The 20,678-nt window shown below is 37.7% G+C and overlaps 1 protein-coding gene across 5 annotated transcripts in view; it reads right to left on the minus strand.

The window, feature by feature from the left end:
• Positions 1-5,881: 5,881 nt before the first annotated feature.
• mrtfab (myocardin related transcription factor Ab) overlaps positions 5,882-20,678 on the minus strand; it is a 41,063-nt gene continuing 26,266 nt past the window's right edge. For 4 of the 5 annotated variants that reach the window (XM_049464679.1, XM_007259090.4, XM_007259091.4 and 1 more), the window contains 16 exons: positions 19,184-19,249; positions 15,399-15,454; positions 15,159-15,234; positions 13,685-13,831; positions 13,373-13,533; positions 12,327-12,440; positions 11,965-12,218; positions 11,544-11,721; positions 11,049-11,441; positions 9,817-10,680; positions 9,510-9,713; positions 9,150-9,266; positions 8,837-8,980; positions 8,578-8,664; positions 8,368-8,428; positions 5,882-7,433 (listed from right to left, as the gene is read on the minus strand). In XM_049464679.1, coding sequence (XP_049320636.1) covers positions 6,901-7,433; positions 8,368-8,428; positions 8,578-8,664; positions 8,837-8,980; positions 9,150-9,266; positions 9,510-9,713; positions 9,817-10,680; positions 11,049-11,441; positions 11,544-11,721; positions 11,965-12,218; positions 12,327-12,440; positions 13,373-13,533; positions 13,685-13,831; positions 15,159-15,234; positions 15,399-15,454; positions 19,184-19,249 — 3,455 coding nt within the window. In that variant the 3' untranslated portion in view covers positions 5,882-6,900. The remainder of the gene's footprint in view (positions 7,434-8,367; positions 8,429-8,577; positions 8,665-8,836; positions 8,981-9,149; positions 9,267-9,509; positions 9,714-9,816; positions 10,681-11,048; positions 11,442-11,543; positions 11,722-11,964; positions 12,219-12,326; positions 12,441-13,372; positions 13,534-13,684; positions 13,832-15,158; positions 15,235-15,398; positions 15,455-19,183; positions 19,250-20,678) is intronic. The other variant, XM_015608382.3, reaches the window with a different exon arrangement.

Here is a 20,678-nt window from a genome sequence, read left to right on the forward strand (position 1 = left end):
AGAAAGTGATGACAAAAAAAACCCTACAAAATGTGACCAGGGTCCCACAACTTAATGCTAGAAGTAGTGTAAAGCTTATGTCTACTCTACTGGGACAGTGTGTGAGCTATTCCTAGCACATGTGATACAGTTGATTGAGGAATGTAAAATGCCCCCACAACTTCAGAAATGGAAGGCCCCATCCATCTGGTAGGCTCACGCCAAACTAAACCAGGATTTTTCAGTTCCAGACTTCAAGGTGTCCAAATATTTCCCAACTTTGCTGGACTCTGGTCCTCAAGAAGACAGTTGGTGACCTCCTGAACTAATCTGTCATTTTTGAAGGACTTGAGCAGGACTTTGCAATTAAGAATATGAGAACAAGAGTAGTTTCTTCTCACTTTTAAGCAAACCAGATTAAAATACATGCAAGGATGTGCTTGATATGTTCAGAACTGAAAGACTTTAAAATTGACTCCACTGCTGTCGAGAATTTTTGTTGTTTTATAGAATATTTCAGCTGTGGTATACCTTAATTTAAACCAAGCAAAACTTCTTTTCCATTTTTTTCTCAGCTTTATAAGGCTGATATTTTGAGATGTTCTTCTAACCTCACTGTAGGACTTCAGGTCTTCTCTGAAGATACACGCTCACACATTCCACTACAGATCCAGAATTTGGATTAATCCGGAATTCTGTCTTTTTGAATCTGTGAAGATATGATGGAGTTATGTCGCTTTATTAATAAATATGACCTATGCAAAGGCGAAATGGAGAACCTGTGTTGAATTTTGAAGCTTCTGCAAGTCAAAGTCTCTTCTTCCCACTAATGGATCCCGATTGTCCTCCACTAAACTCTAAGCAGCTGAAGATCGAGCACAAACAAACACATCTGTTACCTCAAAATCTGTGGTTTATCTGCACTTTTAAGGAGGACACACTTTGAGGAATTAAAGCACAGGAGCTTTATTACATAATGACTTTGAGATGAATTATTAGTATTTTCTTCCTTTCTGTAGTTTTACAGTTATTTTGAGCAGATGAGCTGAAAAATGAAGAGATCCACATGATGCAACACTTAAAATAGAAGCAAATTTGCCTCAATCTAAATTTAATGATGTTATGAAAATAATATTTTGGTTATTTTGGATTAAGAACATTTAACATCCTTTTTCTACGATCTCTACTTTGTTCACATGTTCACAAGTCTTCTTCTCCTTCATGACTACACGTATCAGAGAGAGGAGACCCAAAGCCACCCAAACTCCAGCTCAACGTTCTCTGACTCCTCCCCCCTCTCATCACTTTTCTCCCAAATAACTGCAAGCTGATGGCAAGTTCTGGACCAGCTAACCCTTCTTTTATAGTGGAACAAAAACTTCTAAACCCAAATCCCATTTCAGAGAGCATTGAGATGCTCTGCATTTCAAGCAGGTTCAGTTTAATCTACAGCAATACATGATGTTTTTATAACTATATATTTTGGTTTGTAGTATTTGTACTACAGTATTTGTATGTTTGTAGTATTCTAAACTGTATGTATTTTGAAGTGCTTCCAACCATCTCCAGTATGGGACCATGCATTAATTCAGACCTGATATCCCTGTGAACTTCACCTCGGTGTACTTTTGCTATCTTAATGTTTCTACACAGCATTTACATTTCATTATTCTACACATGAATATTTAGAATCTGTGTGGGAGCACATCAAATACAGACTATATAAAAATTTGTTAAATGAAATTTGTAAGAGAATATATATCTGTATATGAATTAATTTAGTCAGTGTTGCAGTTGAAGATAACTGATATATATGTATATACTGTTATTAGTCTAATGAACTTTTTATTTATTAAAGGGCTTTTCAGAACTAGAAACATATATGTATGTGATGCAAACCAGTAGCTAAAATATAAACATCTAAAGCAAACCAATTGCAGGAATGTTTTTTTTCTTCATGTTTTGCATTCTGGTGTTATAAAGAGTAATTTGGGGAACTGAGGGGAGAAAGGGGACTAAGGTTAGAAATTAATAGATTAGAAATGACAGCATGAAAAGTGTTTGGTGCTAAAGTTTGCTTGTTGTTTTATGGATAATAAGACACAGATATTAAGACATTTAGTGGAGCCCATGTTGGAAGAGTTAGAGAATGTTTAAAGCTTGAAATTTTGATTCCTAGTCTTGGACTACACAGCATTTTGGCTGGAGATTTTCCATTATACGAAAAATATAGTCCAAGACTAGGGTTGATTCCTGTTTGGGAAACACTTTCAGAAGAATCCTATTGTAACAGTTTAAAACATCTCTAAAGATCAGAATTAATGGCTGCAGCTGCTAAAACTGAAACCTGAGCTCACAGTGAGAATACTTATTGCATGAACTTTATCTCCCTCTGCTGAGAAATTTGAGTATTGCAGGAAAACCAGAAAAAAACTGCCTAACAAAACACTTGTCATTACAACACTTGTTCAATACCCAAGGGCAATTAATTTTCCACAAAATTTTAGCTCAAAGAGTTGAAAATTGTGTGCACCTAAAATTTCCTGGGTATAGTGCATTGTTTCCAGTTTCCTTACCTTAGTTCCACATAAGAAAACATTTTTTTTACTAAGGCTATGGTCTTATCTGATTTTAAACTAATTATCAAACAATTTTTAATGGTAATATACAGTAACTCAAATTAGTTGGGAAGTGCATAGGCACAGTGTGTTGTGCCAGATTACCTGGCCATGGTATTTTGTGTCTGATTTCATTTAAAATTACATAAGGCTATAGTTCTACCCTTTTGTGTGATTTTGGAACGTTTTTCAAATTCTAATTCTTAATGAGAATATAACTAAAATGAGTTAGAAATTACCTGTGCATGGTATATTGTTCCAAGTTTCATTCAGATAGGCTACTAAAAATGGCCAAATTAATATTATTATTATCTATAATCTTACCTTTTTGTGTAGACTATAAAAAAAACTTAATTATCAGCAAAATGGTAAAATGATGTAAGGGTATAGTCTTACCTTTTTGTGTGATTTTGGACAAATCTTAAAACTCTTATTTTTCTGAGAATATAACTCAAATGCACTGGGAATTACCTGGCCATGGTGTATTGTGTCTGATTTCATTTAGATATGCAATAAAAAATATTTTTATTTTTCAGCGAAATTATGTAAGGCTATAGTCTTACCTTCTTGTGTGATTTTGGAAAAATCTTCCAATTTTTTCATGGTTATATAACGATTTGGAAAATGCATGGGCCATGATTTATTGTGCCTGATTTCATTCAGCTATGCTATAAAAAAAACACTGTATTTTCAGCAAAATGGCAAAATTTTATAAGGCTATAGTCTTACCTTTTTGTGTGATTTTGGACAAATCTTCAAACTTCAATTTTCCATTAAAATATAACTCAAATGAGTTGTAAATTATTTAGTAATGGTGTTCTGTATCAAGTTTTATTTAGGTATTCGATGAAAAACATTTTTTTATTTTTCAGCAAAATCAGCAAATTACCTAAGGCTTACCGTTTTGTGTGATTTTGAGCAAATCATTTAACTTTAATTTTCAATAAGAATATAACTCAAATGAGTTAGCAATTACCTGGGCATGGTGTATTGTATTGTAAGTTTTATTCAGATCGTCTATAACACTTTTAATTTTCAGCAAAATGGCAAAATTACATAAGGCTATAGTCTTACCACTCTTCAAACTCTGTTTTTCCTGAGAATATAACTCAAATGAGTTGGAAATAACCAATGTATAGGGTACTTTGCCCAGTTTTATTAACATACATGGTAAAAAGCTCTTTTTATTTTTCACCAAAATCTGCAAATTATGTAATTACCTTTTGGGGGGATTTTGAAAAATTTTTCAAACTATGTTTTTCCATGAGAAAATAACTTAAATGAGTTGGAAATAACCTGTGCACTGTGTATTGTTCCAAGTTTCATTTAAATATACCGTAAAAAGCACTTTCTATTTATCACCAAAATCGCCAAATGGTTTATTGTTCCAAGTTTCATTCAGATAGGCTATTAAAAAACGCTTCATATTTTTAGCAAAATTGCCAAATTACATAAGGCTATAATCTTACCTTTTTGTGTAGACTATAAAAAAACACTTTAATTATCAGCAAAATGGTAAAATGATGTAAGGGTATAGTCTTACCTTTTTATGTGATTCTGGCCAACTGTTTAAACTTTAATTTTCTTAATGATAAAATTGCTCTAATGATTTGGAAATTGCCTGGCCATGGTGTATTGTGCCCAACTTCATTCAGATATGTTGTAAAAAAAAAAAAAAAAAAAAAAAGCTTTTTAATTTTTAGCAAAATGATAAAATTACATAAGGCTATAGTCTTACCATTTTGGTGATTTTGGACAAATTGTCAAACTCTGTTTTTCCATGAGAATATAACTCAAATGAGTTGGAAATAACATGTGCATGGTTTATTGTGTCCAGTTTCATTTAAATATATGGTAAAAAGCACTTTTTATTTTTCACCAAAATCGCTAAATTACATAAGGCTATAGTCTTACCTTTTCTGAGATTTTGGGCAATTTTTAAAAATGTGTTTTTCCATGAGAATGTAACTCAAATGAGATGGAATTTGTTGGGCATGGTTTATTGTGCCCAGTTATTAAGATACACCATAAAACACATTTTTAAATTTTTCACCAAAATCGCCAAATTACATAAGGCTATATAGTCTTACCATTTTGTGTGATTTTGGGCAAATCTTAAAACTCTTATTTTTCTATGAAAATATAACTCTAATAAGTTAGAAATTGCCTGGCCATGGTGTATTGTGCCCAGTTTCATTAAGACAAGTTGTAAAAAAACACTTTTTATTTTTCAGCAGAATGGTGAAATTACATAAGGCTATATATAGTCTTACCTTCTTGTATGATTTTGGACAAATCTTAAAACTTCCATTAGAATTTAACTCAAATGAGTTGTAAATTATTTAGGCATGGTGTTCTGTATCAAGTTTTATTCAGGTATTCTATGAAAAACACTTTTTATTTTTCACCATAATTGGCATAATTTCATAAGGCTATATATAGTCTTACCTTTTTGTGTGATTTTGGAACGTTTTTCAAATTCTAATTCTTAGTGAGAATATAACTCAAATGAGTTGGAAATTACCTGGGCATGGTGTATTGTTTCAAGTTTCATTCAGATAGGCTACAAAAAAACGCTTCATGTTTTTAGCAAAATTGCCAAATTACATAAGGCTATAATCTTACCTTTTTGTGTAGACTATAAAAAACACTTTATCAACAAAATCACGATTATGTAAGGCTATATAGTCTTACCTTTTGTGTGATTTTGGACAAATTTTAAAACTATTGAGATATTGAGAATATAACTCAAATGCACTGGGAATTACCTGGCCATGGTGTATTGTGTCTGATTTCATTTAGATATGCTATACAAAATACTTTTTATTTTTCAGCAAAATGGTGAAATTACATAAGGCTATAGTCTTACCTTTTTTGTGATTTTGGAAAAATCTTCAAACTTCAATTTTCCATTAGAATTTAACTCAAATGAGGTGTAAATTATTTAGGCATGGTGTATTGTATCAAGTTTTATTCAGGTATTCTATGAAAAACATTTTATTTTTCACCAAAATCGGCAAATTACATAAGGCTATAGTCTTACCTTTTTGTGTGAGTTTGGACAAATCATCAAACTCTTATTTTCCATGAGAATATAACTCAAATAGGTTGGAAGTTACCTGGCCATGGTGTATTGTAAGTTTCTTTCAGATAATGATGTATATCAGATGATGTAATGTTTATGTGTGTGTATATATATATATATATATAATCACATCTGCACATTCATGCTAATTTACTCACATTAAGACAGAGTGAAAATGAAATAATGACAAATCGCAAACTCATTTTAAGAAGGTTTTATTTTATTTTCTAAAAAATAACATTTTGCAAATACTCTGAAACCTGAACCCCAGCCCTGACCTCCACCAGCTTATCTATACAATCAGAGAAGAAGAAGGCTTTAGTCAATAATATGTACCTCAAATACAGCAATGCATAGAGATCTGGTGAACATCACCAAACCCGGTTCCCAGCAGAGTTCAATTGATCGGGAGGTTTCCTTTAGACCAGAACACTTGGCCCAGTCATCTTAAGTGCAAAGTTGGAGGCACTGGCATGCTGGAAGCTACTCCAAAGCCAAACTCTGAGATTAGAAGAAGAGGACCTTCTCTTTCTCTTTCTCTCTCTCTCTCTCTCTCTCTCTACTTAATCCTTTCTACCATCAGTATGTGCCCAAACTCCATCAGTGCCAGCAGTAAAAGCAGAAGGTGGAGTAACAGCAATGTGGCATGGGAGGAGTATTCCACAGGGTTGAACACTAAAAGACAGAGGAAATCTGAAATTTTTGGATATAAAGCCGTGAAATATATATATTTTTTTAAATGGCCAGGACTTCAATACTTTTCATTTAGAACCATGATGATCTAACTGTTTGTGCAAGCTTAGAATTTCTTGTCTGATATGTAAGCAGCCAAATGGCTGGTCCAGAATATTTTGGTTGCAGATAAAAGGGTAAAGGGGCTTGTTCTGGATACACATAGCTCCTAATGGAGTAGGGAAACAGCAGGGGGTATAAATTGGTCTCTTCGTTGGCAAACACATCAGCGCAGTGTACTGTAACATGTTTATGGATGGTTGAGGGTGCAGGGGATAATACTCAGTGCTTTAATAGACCTATTCAACAAGACAACTCCTTTCCACTCGTACACTGTTCTGGTGGAGCATGAAGAAAACAGTTTTTTTTTTTTTCTTTCAGCATAATAAACAGCATGTGGGTTGGAGTGTTTGTGTGTAAAAGCATGTACACAGTATAAGGATGAAGGTGCTTTGTATCTGCTGTTTAAGCAGTTTAAGACCAAAGCTACAAACAGTCCCAGTGGATCTGCAGGTCTGAACTGTCCAAAAAGTCTGCTGAAAACACACTTGGGGGTGTGTGTGAGCCCAGGGGGGCCAGAATCGTCCCCCCGCCACTGCTGCCGCCTCCTCCGCCCATAGATATGTCCAGCCAATCCATGCCGTCTAGGGCAGGGTCTTCAAAGTCCAAGCTGGGGGGATGGGAGGAGAAGCTCATGTCGCCAGTGTCCATTGGGGAAGAAGGATGATCCAGAATGCTGGGGGTGCTCAGCATTTGGTTGTGGAGGTCGTCGATCAGCGTCAGAGGGCCGTCGGGCTCGACCCCGAGCAGAGGCGTGCCAGTGGTGCTCTCCAGGAAGTCTTCCAGACGGACTGTTCCTGAGCAGGGCCGCTTGTGCGCGTTTGGGATAGGGGTAGGGTCAGAGGGAGGGGTGGGAGGTGAGAGGTGCAGTGGTGAGGATGAAGGGGAAGGGCTGGGAGGATTTGAGTGAAGGTCAGAGAGGGACGGATCCGGGTTGGCCTTGAATCCGGCTGAAATTTCTGGAATCACATAAAGAAAAAGATTTTGAGGCACTATAGAACATAATTATTAAGAATTTAATTAAATAAGCAACAAAATACAAAATGATATATCAGAACAATTGTAATAACAAATGTAGTAAAAATATTAAAACATTGTAATACTATTTAAACATTTAAAAAGTTTTGCAATATAATATCAATGATCAGCAAAACAATTGAATAACTTGAAAGCTGAACTGAAAGAGATCAGCTATACTGTGGTTGTGTGTAAAAAGAAAAAATTAATTTAGGGCTTCAAACGTCATCAGTTTAAACCAAAAAATGCAAAATTTATATACTGTTTTATTGTTTTGCTTATCATATCAAATAAATAAATAAATAAATAAATATTTTACACTAACACGCAAGAAAGTCATGTGACAGACCCTAGTACAGTGTCCTAATGCTTTTGGGCTCCTGCAAGGTATATGGTTGTGATTTCAGCCAAAGTCGGCATAAATCCTGATCAATGCCAATGATCATAATATCACCCACTGTGCTGTCCACTGTTAAATAAAGTTATCCAAAAGCAATGTGTAAGACTGGTGGAGGAGAACATGCCAAGATGCATGAAAATCGATTAAAAACCAGGGATATTTCACCAAATACAGATTTCTGCACTCTTAACACACTATGAATATGAAATTGTTTGCTTTGCATTATTTGAGCTCTGCACTTTTTTTGTTATTTCAGTTATTTCTCATTTTCTGCAAATAAATGGAATTTGGGAGAAATGTTGTCTGTAGTTTATAGAATAAATATACATATACCTATAAATAGCAAAATCAGAGAAACTGATTCAGAAACTAAAGTTGCAACAGTTCACAATTAGTTTACATATTTCTGTCCCATGACAGCTGCCATGACTTGTCAGTGTTTAATGGTAAAGAAATGCAATAGTTTTTTTTCTTACCTCCACTCTTAATGAGAATGTCAAACAAGTCATCTATATGCTGATTGCTGGAACCGTTCTCCTGTAGAAAGAGCAGATCAATAGCATTAACGTAAATGTAAGCATTTACTGGAAGCATCATCTGGAAATCAGAGCAGTCTCTTCAAGCATTAGTCACCAGAGCGGGAAAAAAAGCAGGAGCAGATGAATACTGAGCAGAGGAAATCATACTTTGAGATGATGAGAGGGGTGGCATGCCGGTTTTGGAGAAGGAGGGGTAAACAGAGTGTGGCAGTCAAAGGTTGGACACATTTCTCCCTGTAAGAGAGGGAGATCATGGTAAAGGAGTGAGGAAATGAAGAAATGAAAGCTAAGGAAGGGTTGTCCTTCAGTGAGTTAATGAAACCAGCAGGGAAAATAAGCTGAGTGTTACAAGATGAAATGAAATGAAGCACCAGGCTGATGCTGGCTGGACTGGGAGATGCTGTACCTTGATTGAAGGAGGTGAGCTGGGCTGAATAAGAGGGTTGGGCTCTTCGCCGAGGAAGAAAGGCTGGAGATTGGGAGGAGCAGACACCGGATGACTCGACTGCTGATCAACAGGAGTCTCCAAATGCAGCGCTGCTTTCTGCACCTGCAGGAGGGATTAAGCCTGATTATACTCTTCAGTACTACTAAGTGTGTCAAAATGGAACGTGATGATAAGTTAATTATTAGTAGGCAGAAAATGCCTGTTCTTAGCCAACTGCACCTAACCCATTAACACAGTAAAGCACAGAAATGAAATGTATATATTTCCATACTTTTGTATTGGGTTGTTTGACTGGAGCAGTTTGCTGGGGCTGCTGGGACTGGTTCACAGGATTAGCCACTTCATGAACAGACTGGCTAGGTAGCTTGACCGGGGTGGATTGCAGTCTCTGAATAGAAGAGGAAGAAGATAATGAAATCATGAAGTAGTTCATAATGTGTGCTTCCCAAAATTTGGAGAGTTAAAAAAAAAAAAAGCATGAAGTGGTGGCAAATCCAGGCCCAAAAAGTTAAAATCCTCCCTTTCTGGTATGAGCTAACTTGTTTGAGCTGTCCAAGCCTAGATCTTTCTGGATTAGTTTTTTTTTCACCTTAGAAACTGAAAGCATATGGCACATATGGTGCTATCTTACCTGTAGAGTGATGCGTCCATTGGTTTTGTTTTGAGGGGATTCGCCGTTCAGGCCGTCCACACTGTTATTAGTTAGTGCAATCAAGTAGTGGTTGCCGTTGCCGTCTGTGACCAGGGTGGGTGCTGGGTGAGCTTTCAGAAGGTCCAGCGGGAAAGACGTGGTCACTTGGGTACCAGTCTGTTGGTTAATAAACACTTGCGAGATCTGTGAAACAACACGAGGCGAGAATTAGAGACGACGTAAGGGAAAGGCACAACTGACAATATCAGGCTCTGCATTGTTTACCGTTCGACACAACCTGACTGACCTGTTGTGTCTGTAACGGTTGCTCCTTTTGTTGCTGCAGCTTTTGTGGCCTTTGCTGCTTCCTCTGATTGGCCTGCTTTTGCAGCTTTTGCTTCTGGTGGCTCTGCTGGATGATTAGCTGTTGCAGCTTCTGTTGCTGTAGCTGTGATTTCTGCTGCTGTTGTTGTTGTGGTGGTTTTGGCTGGTCTACCTGCATTTGCCGCTGCTGCTGCTGTTGTGGTTTTGGCTTCTCTACTTGCATTTGCTGTTGCTGCTGCTGTTGTTGTTGTAGTTGTTGCTGCAACTGCTGCTGCTGTTGTTGAAGCTGCAGTTGTTGCTGCTGCTGCTGCTGCTGCTGTTGCTGCTGTTGCACCTGCAGCCGGTGGATCTGCTGAAGTTTGAGCAGTGTCTGTTGAGAACACTGCATCTGTGTCTTCTTCTGCGGCTGCATCTGTGGTTGCGGATCCTCTGACGTCTCCATGTCCTCCTTTGCCTCCTCCTTCACCCTTACTAATTCCCCTTTGACAAGGAGGGCCCGTTCCATTTTGACGCTGATGTCCAGGCCCTCTGCGGGTGCTCCACGCTTGCCCTGCTCAAGCTGAGAGCGAAGAGTCTCCACCAGCCTTTGCTTCTGCCTCAGCATGCGAGTCAGCTCTTCAATTTGCTTGTCCTTCTCCTGCAGCATCTGGTCTTTGTCCAGTGCAGGTGCCACAGGTACTGGCGGGGGGCACAACTGGAGCTCCTGAGGCTGAGGAAGCGGAGGTGCGAGAGGGGTGGGACGGGAAAGACAGCATGAAGACTGCAGGAGCCCCAAAGGCTCCTCCTTAACTGGGGAGGGAAGTTCAGGGGACGGGTGCAGAGTGAGCTGGGTGAGAGGCGAGGTCACCTGATCAGGTAAGGTAGGAGAGAGTTAAAGTAAGAGAGAGAAAAAGGGGGACTTTTAGTTTAAAATAAGAAAGATTTAAATCAAATAATTCACAGTTTAATGTACACATTTTTAATATTGTTAATATTTAATATTAACACAGTTGCTATGCCAGGTAAGACTAAGAAACTAGGTGAACAGAAGTAACTGCCGTACACTGAAACAATATACACTCATGTTAAGAAGGGGATGTACAGACTGTAGCATTCACTTTTAAAAACAAAAGGTGAACTGAAATGATGATGCGATTTGTCATAAGGTCAACATCGAACACCGAGATCATTTTAAACCTATTTATAAATCCCCAGCGAGCGGAAAAGTGAACTTACCATTTCTCCAAACACATCCCCATTACAGCTGGTCTCATCCGCGCTCATACCAGCCAGCGAGCGGTCGGACGGCGTAGGAGACACAGGAGGGGAGGAGCTTGTGCTGCTGAAGCGCATGATTTGGGGCGGAGCTGCAGCATGGACTCCATTAGTCACTGCTACTGGAAAGGCTGACACTTTCCCAGTGGCATCTTTGGATTGATGTCCAGCAGAGTCGGATACAGAGGACTGAGCTGAAGCCTGCTGAGGCGTAGCTGGGGCTGCTGCTTTCGCTGCTGCAGTTGCTGAACCTCCATTTTGCTCCTGGTAGTTCTTCAGCCTCTCTATTAGGTCGTTCTTAGTACCAGACACTGTCAAACCCCTCAGCTTCAGCTCCTGCTTCAGCTCAGCAACCTAGCGGAAAAGCATAATAACAATGAATATCGGTAATATCATACCTTTTTGCATTGCAGAGCTCGATGATTAGGTTATTAGAAAGATAAAAATTTGACTTACTTTGAATTCATCCAGGTTTGCAGGCAGCACCCCAGGTTTGGCCCCTCCTGCCGGTGGCTGACTTTGACGATTAGACCCATTCTGAGTGGATGGAGCAGTGGAAGGTGCAGAAACTGTGCGTGAGGGAGAGGGGCCAGGATTGGTTGGTGGCGGCTGCTGTTGTTGCTCAGTAGGAAGCCTGAAAATATGTGTAAGATTTAATTTAAGTATAAAAAAAGGACATACAAATAAAATAAACCACATCAAAAACGAAGCTTATATAGATAATCTAAAACATAATTTACAGAAAAAAATAAAAATATGTTTAAATATATTTTTTGTTATATTAAAAAAATGAAGGTTGTAGAAATTTGTAGGTACTACTGTATGAAAAATGTGACCAACATCATGTTGCACTACAACCATGTACATCTCTTCTTACTTGGGTGGAGCAGGTAGGATGGTGTGGTAGTTGTAGTGCTGCTGCTGCTGGCTGATTATCTGAAGCTGGAGAAAGAGCTGCTGCTGATGGAGGATCTTGGCATAAGATGAGTCCAGCTGGGGCGGGGGCTCGCGATCATTCTTCTGATCTGGGGGGATGTACTGGTGATATTTGAGCTTCTTCACTTTAGGCTTGCTCTCTTTGGGCTTCTTGGGCCTCTGAGAGGGCCGATCGGCACTAGACTTTGACTGGGGCTGTTGAAGTGATGATACAATTATAAAAACACGTTAAGATGAGAATAAAATGATGATTTTGGTGTGTTTTGTTGTTTGTTTGGCAGAAATGTGTTAACTGTCACTCACTTTGGCAGGTCCTGGAGGAGGACGGGCACTTGTAGCCATCAGAGTTCCATTGGTCAGGTTTTGGGAGGAGGAGTCAGGTGTGACAAGCAGAGGTGGTGGAGTCTGAGTGAGGAACTGTAACATGATGTGTACTAGTTAATTATACAATTCAAACTAAATCATTGACATGCATGTTGGTCTTTAGGCAAGAATGTATCCCAGCTCCAAACACCAGTGATCAAAAATCTGTGCCGTCAATAAAGCTTTAACTGTTAAAAGTATAATTTAGATCTACAACCCCAATTTCAAAAGAAGACAATGAGTAAAATGGAAATAAAATCAGAAGGCAGTGAATTGCAAATCTTACAGACCCAAAATCTTTCCAAAATATCTGAAGATGAAAGTGGGACAAAGACGGGAAGAAATTCACCACAATTTAGGAATAATTTCAGAAAATGTTCCTCAGTGTAAAATTTCAAAGCCTTGTTCTATTATCTACAGAACATCTACAGGATCTTAAGAGAATTAGGAGGATTTGCTGTACGCAAGAGTACACAAGGTCATGCAGATTTAACTGCATTAAAAACAGCTTGATTTTGTACTGGAAATCACAGTATGATCTCACTGCATGTGAACACATCACTTTGCAATCCACAAATTAAAAATAAATCAAAAGTTAAAGCTGTATCTTGCAAAGAAAAAGCCATATCTCAACACGATTTAGAACCACAGCAGTTTTCTCTGGACCAAAGCTCAAATAAAAAAGCAAATCAAAACAAGTTGGCAGTGTTTCTGGATTGTGTTGACATATGGATTATTTTTGGATGATGAATTTGCAGTGTCCCAACTGCCTTTGATACAAGGGTTGTAATTTTAAGCCTTCTACGATACCAGTATTGCAAAAGGTAACACCATCACTGCATAACATACTGCACACACAGAGCAGGTAGGGTACAAAATATGCAATACAAGGAGGAGCTCCAGTACTGGAGTTGAGAAACATTGTTCTAGCACGCTGATATCTGATCCCCCCTCCTACCTGTGTGCAATAGGAGGCTGGAATGTACCTGTGTGGGTGAGGGGTTTCTGTTCAGATTGAGCATATCAGAGGGGGAGTGCTGAGGGGCGTGGCCTAGTGGGGAGTCCTGACTGCCTGGTTGATCAGGTGACAGGGCATCACTGCTGTCTTCATCCAAAGAGGAATTCTCACCTTTTGGAGATCCTGAACCTGAGAGAATGTGAAGAAAGTATAGAGAATCTGTTTAGTTTAATGTGACAGTAAAGTGATTACACATAAGACTTAGTTTAGTAGTGTTAGGCTATTTTTAAATAATGAGGCCTGTTCTCATGACCTAAGTGCTGTGTGGTGTAATACAGACCTATGAGTGCGGGCACAGGCAGGATGTTCTTGTGGATGAGCTCAATTGGGCCAGGCCGGTGAGAGATCTTATCGTTGAGGTCATCAGCCAGACGAGCCCTCTTCAGCTTCAGCTGCTTGGCCTGCAGAGAGGGCTCTGCTGATGTCTCTGGAGGTGTGCAGATATAAATGTACACATATTAAAAAACTCATAATAAGTGGAGGACAGAAAAGAAATGTCAGGAAACCAACAATATATAAAATCCATTCTTACAAAAACTATGAGACAATCTAAAAATATAAAAAAATATGAATTAAATTGGTAGAAAAATAAGATTAGAGGCAGCATGGTTCTTTAGAAAATATTAATAAACTGATAAATGCAAATAAATTGCAAATACATAGTGAACAGGTAGTGATTCTGCACATAGTATTGGTAAACAGATTATGCTAAAAACTGAATTGCATTAGTATTCATTAATTCACTTGCATGGGAACTTTGTTCCTATTTGTCATTTCTATTTAGCATTAGCATGATAAAGTTGGCTATCTAAAATCAAGAATTAAGAGCTAAACTTGCAAGCAGATAAACGTAAGTATGCTGTTTGTTACTTCTACACATCTTATATAGGACCGTATATTACGTTCATCAAACACACAGTTGTTGAGAGTTGCGAGGACATTTAGACAATAAATTCTGATAATGACTTCTTTAAACAAGGTAATTAAAAAAAAGCACACTTTACAAAGGAATGCTAATAGCTAGCACAATGCTTAGGTACTTTAATGGCATAATTCATTTACTCTCCTAACGTTAAATATGGATAGAGAAAGTAATTGAGAGCCTTTTGTCCATACTGTGTATTCATTTCATCTGTATTTGTGCACCTTCTCTTAAAGCTGATGTATATAGACAGAATGGAGCAGTATTGTTGGAGATAGCAGGGGCAGAATAGCCAACAATTCAATAAAAAAGAAACTTGTTTTAGAAGAAACAAAGCTTATGCTAGATATCATTTAGCATTTATGAGTTTATTTAAGAGTTTATTTAAGACATTACACACCCCTTAACATATTTCCTGTAATATGTACATCATCATAGCATCCTCCATCGTCACTATGTTTGTTCATGTCAGAAACGTTCAACTCTGGAATGCCCTCAAGTGGATGCACTGCTTAACCACCATGCAAAAGTAAAGTATGACTTTGAACAACATCGGTTGGAAAGTAACTTAGTTAAATTAATTTTTGCACATAAAGGGAGATGTATAACCGTGCTTTAAGGGTGTTAGACAAACAGTTAGCAATTCATTTATAGCTTACACAACAAAACATGCAATGAATTACTTAAAAGCTCTTTATGGTGATGCAGGTAAGCCATTACTGCTTAGCACCTTTAATACTATAATATCTAGGCATGAAGATAATCAACATGTTAATCACGTGTGAATGTGTGTATGTTTGTATTGGTATCACTGACTGACACTGACACTCACCCTCCAGAATGTGCATCCTCACCAGCTCTGACCTCTCTGGCCGACTCCTGATCTTCCTCTTCAAATAGTCTTCAGTCTGAAAAGAAGAGAAAAACAGAAATAAAATCAGTAAATTGCTTTTATTTTAAATTGAGAAACCTGAGACATTAATCAAGCTCTGTGGATTGGTTTCTTTTGTTAGACTGGGATTCCTCAAATAAGCAAAAAAACATATAATAAGCCTGTATTAAAATGACTCACCCGTGCCCTCTCCAGACTTCTTCTCTGCTCGTGAAAAGCAGCAGGACTCTTTAGTGCTGCAAAGAGAAACATAGATGCACTCACAATCTGACTATAGTATGGTGACATATCTGTTATTGAGGAACATGCTGAAAGCAGAAGTGCCTATTCACAGAGGGTCAGATTAATCAGTTTACCTCAAAGTGCATCAAGCAACACCAGGAAAGTTATGAGTAATAAAGCGATGCAAAACAAATTTAGAGAAGTAGCCCTATCCGGACAAGATTAGTTCTCAGGGGGTCCGGGGGTAATTTTCTCTTTTATGGGGGTCCTCTGTGATTTTATTCCTGTCCGGAACGACCATGTACATGTTTTTCTAAGAAAATTACAGACTGAATTACCTACTTTCACTGAACTCTGTGGTCCTCCGGTAATTTTAGTCCTATCCTAAACCACATCTCTTTTAAAAAAAAAAAAGGAAAAAAAAAAAAAAAAAAAAAAACACACTGGTCCTCCTGTTTTTTCAATTGCAGTCCAGATGCAAGATTTTTATCACTGAGTAGAAGTGTGAAATATATTTCACAGATGTCCTCCTAATCCCGTCCAGATAGGGCTGTACTATACTTTAAGTTTTCATGGTAAAGACTAGGGCTGGACAATATAGCTAATATTGATACCACAATATATTTCTTAATTTCCGTCTGTGTGATAAATTTCTGATATCAATACAAATGGATTGATACAGTCATGGACTGTGTTCGTGTTCTGAGTGATATTAAAATTAAGAAAATAAGTAAAAAAAAAATAAAACAATAAAAACATCATATCACCATTACTAAAATTCATTATCGCAATAAATATTTACACTGAATAATTGTCCAGCCCTAGTAAAGATTTAAGACATAAGACCTGTTTACATCTGATCACTTTGTGTCTTGAGAATTATAGGATAATCTGGATCAGAGCAAAATCCAAGATGCATTTAAAACAAATACAAACCACATAATCAGGATGGGGTCTGAGGTGCATTTGAGCCACATAATGCACCTCAATAGCAAATGCTTCTGTCTCTCCACAACACATTAAACAACCAAAAATCCCCCCAGTATAACGATCACACCAGTAATACTTGAAGCAAAACAAGCAAATTTGCATAATCCGTCCCACACAGGACTCTGACTTCAGTCTGACTAATCGAAAACCTGACTTAAAAGTGTAAATGCAAGTGGCTAAAATCTTACCAGTATACAATCCAGATTCTACTCACATATAGAGACTAGGAGTAAATGAAGTCTAAAAAAGGGAAAACATGACTGTGTAATGAACTCTTCTTGGATTAAAACCAAGGAAATATCTGAGGTCAAATTTCATGATCCATAATACAGTACAAAAATTTCTTGAATGTAGAAAAAATAAGCAAATTTCATCACGTAATTCTCTGTACAGCATATCTAGCAGTTTTACAGTCCTCAAATATCTGTTAACATTCAAAATACTGAAAGATAAAATTGGAGAATGAAAATGTGGCAGTTGGCTATGGCGTAACCGCTTGGATTGGCTAACAGATGATGACATTTCCTCAATAAATGGGCTGGGAACAATCTGCTCCCTGAGCCATCGGTGATCATAACTAATAATAAATATAATAATAAAAGTGTGGGTAGTGTGCATGCTCTCATGATGCCAACTCTAGCTGGTCTGAGAGAGGGCAGATGAAAGCTGTGCTAGCTGGTCAGCTGTCTGGTCTCTTTAAATAGCGCATGAGATGATGCCTGAAGAAAATGTGATAGTGGAAACAGACCCCTCCACCTGTTCTCACATCCCAGTGTTTATCACTCCCTTCTTTTTCTCCCACTGCACTGACGTACAGTAATGAATATTAGGTAGTGTCTGGGAGTAGAGTTTCGGATACTACACGCTTAAAGTCTTTTGTGGTGGTGTCAGATACACTACACACAATGCATGTTAGTAGTAGTGATATGCATTTCCACTTTTGATATCCAACTAACTGTTGGGAAGAGTTGGGTAATAAACAGAAAATAAGCTAACCATGGGAAAGAGAAAAAAATAGCCAAAAAAAGCACTTTTTTAAATAAAGAAGATTTTAGAGACTAAAAAACAATAATAATAAAACTCTAAAGCATAACAATTTAGAAGAATATTGAGACACATGTTAACATTCAAAAAAGCAGAAGGATAGCCTCCTCTCTAGAGGTTCAAAAAAGCTAATGCTGAGAATTTGACTAAATCTTAAGTTTACGTCTCAGGTCTACAGATCCACCAAGTAATGTTATTGGAGCCAGTGTCAAGCATATTTTAGCTCAATAATAATAATAGTAATATTAATAAAAGTAAAAAAATATATATATATTTTTAATTTTTTTTTAAACTAGTTTTTAAAAAAAAGACAATGCAATTGAGGTGGAAAAGGCAATTCTAAACATGTGGGTTTTAAGTGCAGATTTAAACTGTGAAAGTGAGTTTATGTTCCTGGTGGTAAGGAATTCCAGAGCTGGTAGTGAGACAGGCAGAGGGGACAGTCAGGTGAATGGAGGAAAATGATCTGAGGGACCGAGAGGAAATAGCAACATTAAGAAGGTTGAGAAGATATGGAACTTTAATAACTGGAACTTTCCTTAGTCTCACAAAATAAAATGTTTTCACTTTTTGAAACAGAGCGGGGAATTCCACACTGGCTTTATTTAATGGGATCCCATGAACTGGGTGCTTATTGCCATTCATGATCCTCATAAGGTCCATAAGGTCATTAAAAAAAGGATAATTTTATCTGACCAGCTATCAGGATCAACTAAATTACCGGACAATTGCATATTTCACAAATGCATTGTTAATATATGTTGCATTGTGCTTTGTGAATGTGAATAAAACACTGGTTTACAGTTACAGTATGTAAACGGGGAATGGGACAGCAGTTATCAGGCTAAAGCTACAGTTCCATAGTTGTCATATATACTCTCAGTGCTCCAGTGGCCTGAGTGTTATGATATGAGCGAACAAGAGTCATCTTTGGCTTTCGCTGCAATAAAGTTCAGCTGTAGAAGCACTTCCCCCTTTCTACAGATAGGCAGAAGAAAGAGCAGTGTTAACAGTGTGGCTGCTCTTGTCTGATGAGCAGAAGCTAGAATAAGGAAGTGGAAACAGAGGGGGAAGCAGGACCACCTGATAACACAAGCAGGACCTTTCACAATGACTGAGCAGTGACACTTACAAGGCCTGTGCTTATAAACAGCTCCAACAAGTCAGAGATGAGACCAAACCACAACAATAGCATTGACGGTGACCGCAAGGAGCTCTGTAAAGGTCTGTACAGTTCATGGTTGGAGCATTGTGGTGCTAATGAATTAACCAGGTTTGTATTTAGTGCAGTGAAAGTAAAATGTACTACTGCATGTAGCAAATACAGACCAAACATCTGAAACATCTAGTACTGATGTACTTTAGCGAGCAGTAACAATGTGTTACTTTTTTTTTCTTTTTTAAGTGTTGCACCACATTAACTGAGGCAACCACACAACTCTTCTACAGTCTTCGTGTCTGAAATTATTTGCATGAGTAAAGCCAACAATACTTGTCTTACTCATCATTCAAATGGCTATAAATATGCAAATATCGATCTCTGAGATGACGGACCTTTACATTCAGTATATTATGCAAGGTTGTGACAGCTGTATGGTGGTTAGACATCTTGGTTGGATCAACAATTGAACAAAACATGCAAAACGATGCACAAAAAAGAGGCAAACTTCCTCTAGAAGAAAGTCCAGGTCCTGAGGAACAGAACTTACGTGGCATGATTCCTTGGCTGACCAGCTCCTCTCGTGTCCTCCTCTGTTGTAGTTTGAGCTGGAGGACTGCATGAGGAGAGAAGAAGAACAGAACAATGTTAGAGAACAGAGAACTCAGAGAGCACGCTCAGCGGTCACATCAGGATGGCTATGCTGCGACTCCCTCTTCGCCTCTAAGTGGATCTCCAGTATCCAGGGTCTCAGGGTTTGTCTTTAAACAGAGGCTGAAGCATGCAGCCAGTGTTGGTCTTTGCTTGAAAAGGAACCTTGTTCTGCTTCTCTCACTAAACTATAGTCAGAGGGGAGGGACTGTGAAACATGTTGGCTATTTGCTGTTACACACTTCCTGTTTCTCCACGCTCAACCGTTTTCTTTAATTCGAAAAAAGGACCACATAGAGGCAGAGACCAGGGCCAAAACAGGAACATGCTACAGAGCACTGGCACAAGAGAGGGCAGAATTGCTCAACAGTGAACAGCGTAGGGTGTGGGCCAGCATCGGTCGGCTTGTTTTGTTTTGCTATGAACACTAATGAATACTGTAACTGTTACAGCAGCACTGACAGCAGCACGATGAGTGACAGGGCTATCCTTTAAATATATTAGTAACTCTTCTTATTTTTTTAGTTTTTACATAACTAATAAATACAGTTTTATTCTTTTTTTTTGTATTAATTGCCAAAAATAGTATCAAATTGCAATATTTTGAGATATGCAAACTTCTGTTTCACATTTATGTTCAAGGGAGTCAAAACCATGCAAGCACATTAAATCTAGTTCAAAATAAAAGACCAAATAAAAAAATAAAAACAATAGATAAGATCTTTTTTTTTTTAATCTAACCTTAAATAGCAAGCAGCTCCATTTAACTCTACAAGCAGTTTTATATCGAACAAGGTGCAAAAACAAACTTTTTAGACTAAAAAAAAAAAAAAAATACTCAAAATATACCAAGATGATTAAAACAGTAATTCAACTGATTGAACCAATTGAATTAACCTACCACTGGTGCTGTGTAAGAACCTAAAACATAGAATGCATTTAGCTAACTCATGACAATGAAAAGCACTTGAGCCACAAGCACAAATACACTCAAAAAAAAAAAATTCACATTTACATAAGCACAATATGTAGCTAATCACCCTAGAAGTATTTCTACATCTTGTTGTTTCAAAAATGTAGAGTAAACTGTAAAACCTTAAAATGAATCATTCAACCATGTAGCTTAAAAACAGTGATTCTATAGTTGTAGAGTGGTATAACAGAGTCTTATGGAGTTTACACCATCTGACATGGTTTGAGGTAAGTGTCTGGTGGTTTAGCGTGTGATGCAACGATAAACTAGTTCTGCTCGACACGAACATGAAATGCAATGTTTTATACGATTGTTGAAAACTCTGATGATTTAAAAGGACAATCTTTTATATCAGAAACTAAATACGGCAGCTTTCAAGATGACAGCCATTTTCTGGAACTAGCCTAAGATAGGTCGGAAT

Source organism: Astyanax mexicanus, chromosome 15 (genome assembly GCF_023375975.1).
Source record: "Astyanax mexicanus isolate ESR-SI-001 chromosome 15, AstMex3_surface, whole genome shotgun sequence".
In the NCBI taxonomy this organism is placed as follows: domain Eukaryota; kingdom Metazoa; phylum Chordata; class Actinopteri; order Characiformes; family Acestrorhamphidae; genus Astyanax; species Astyanax mexicanus.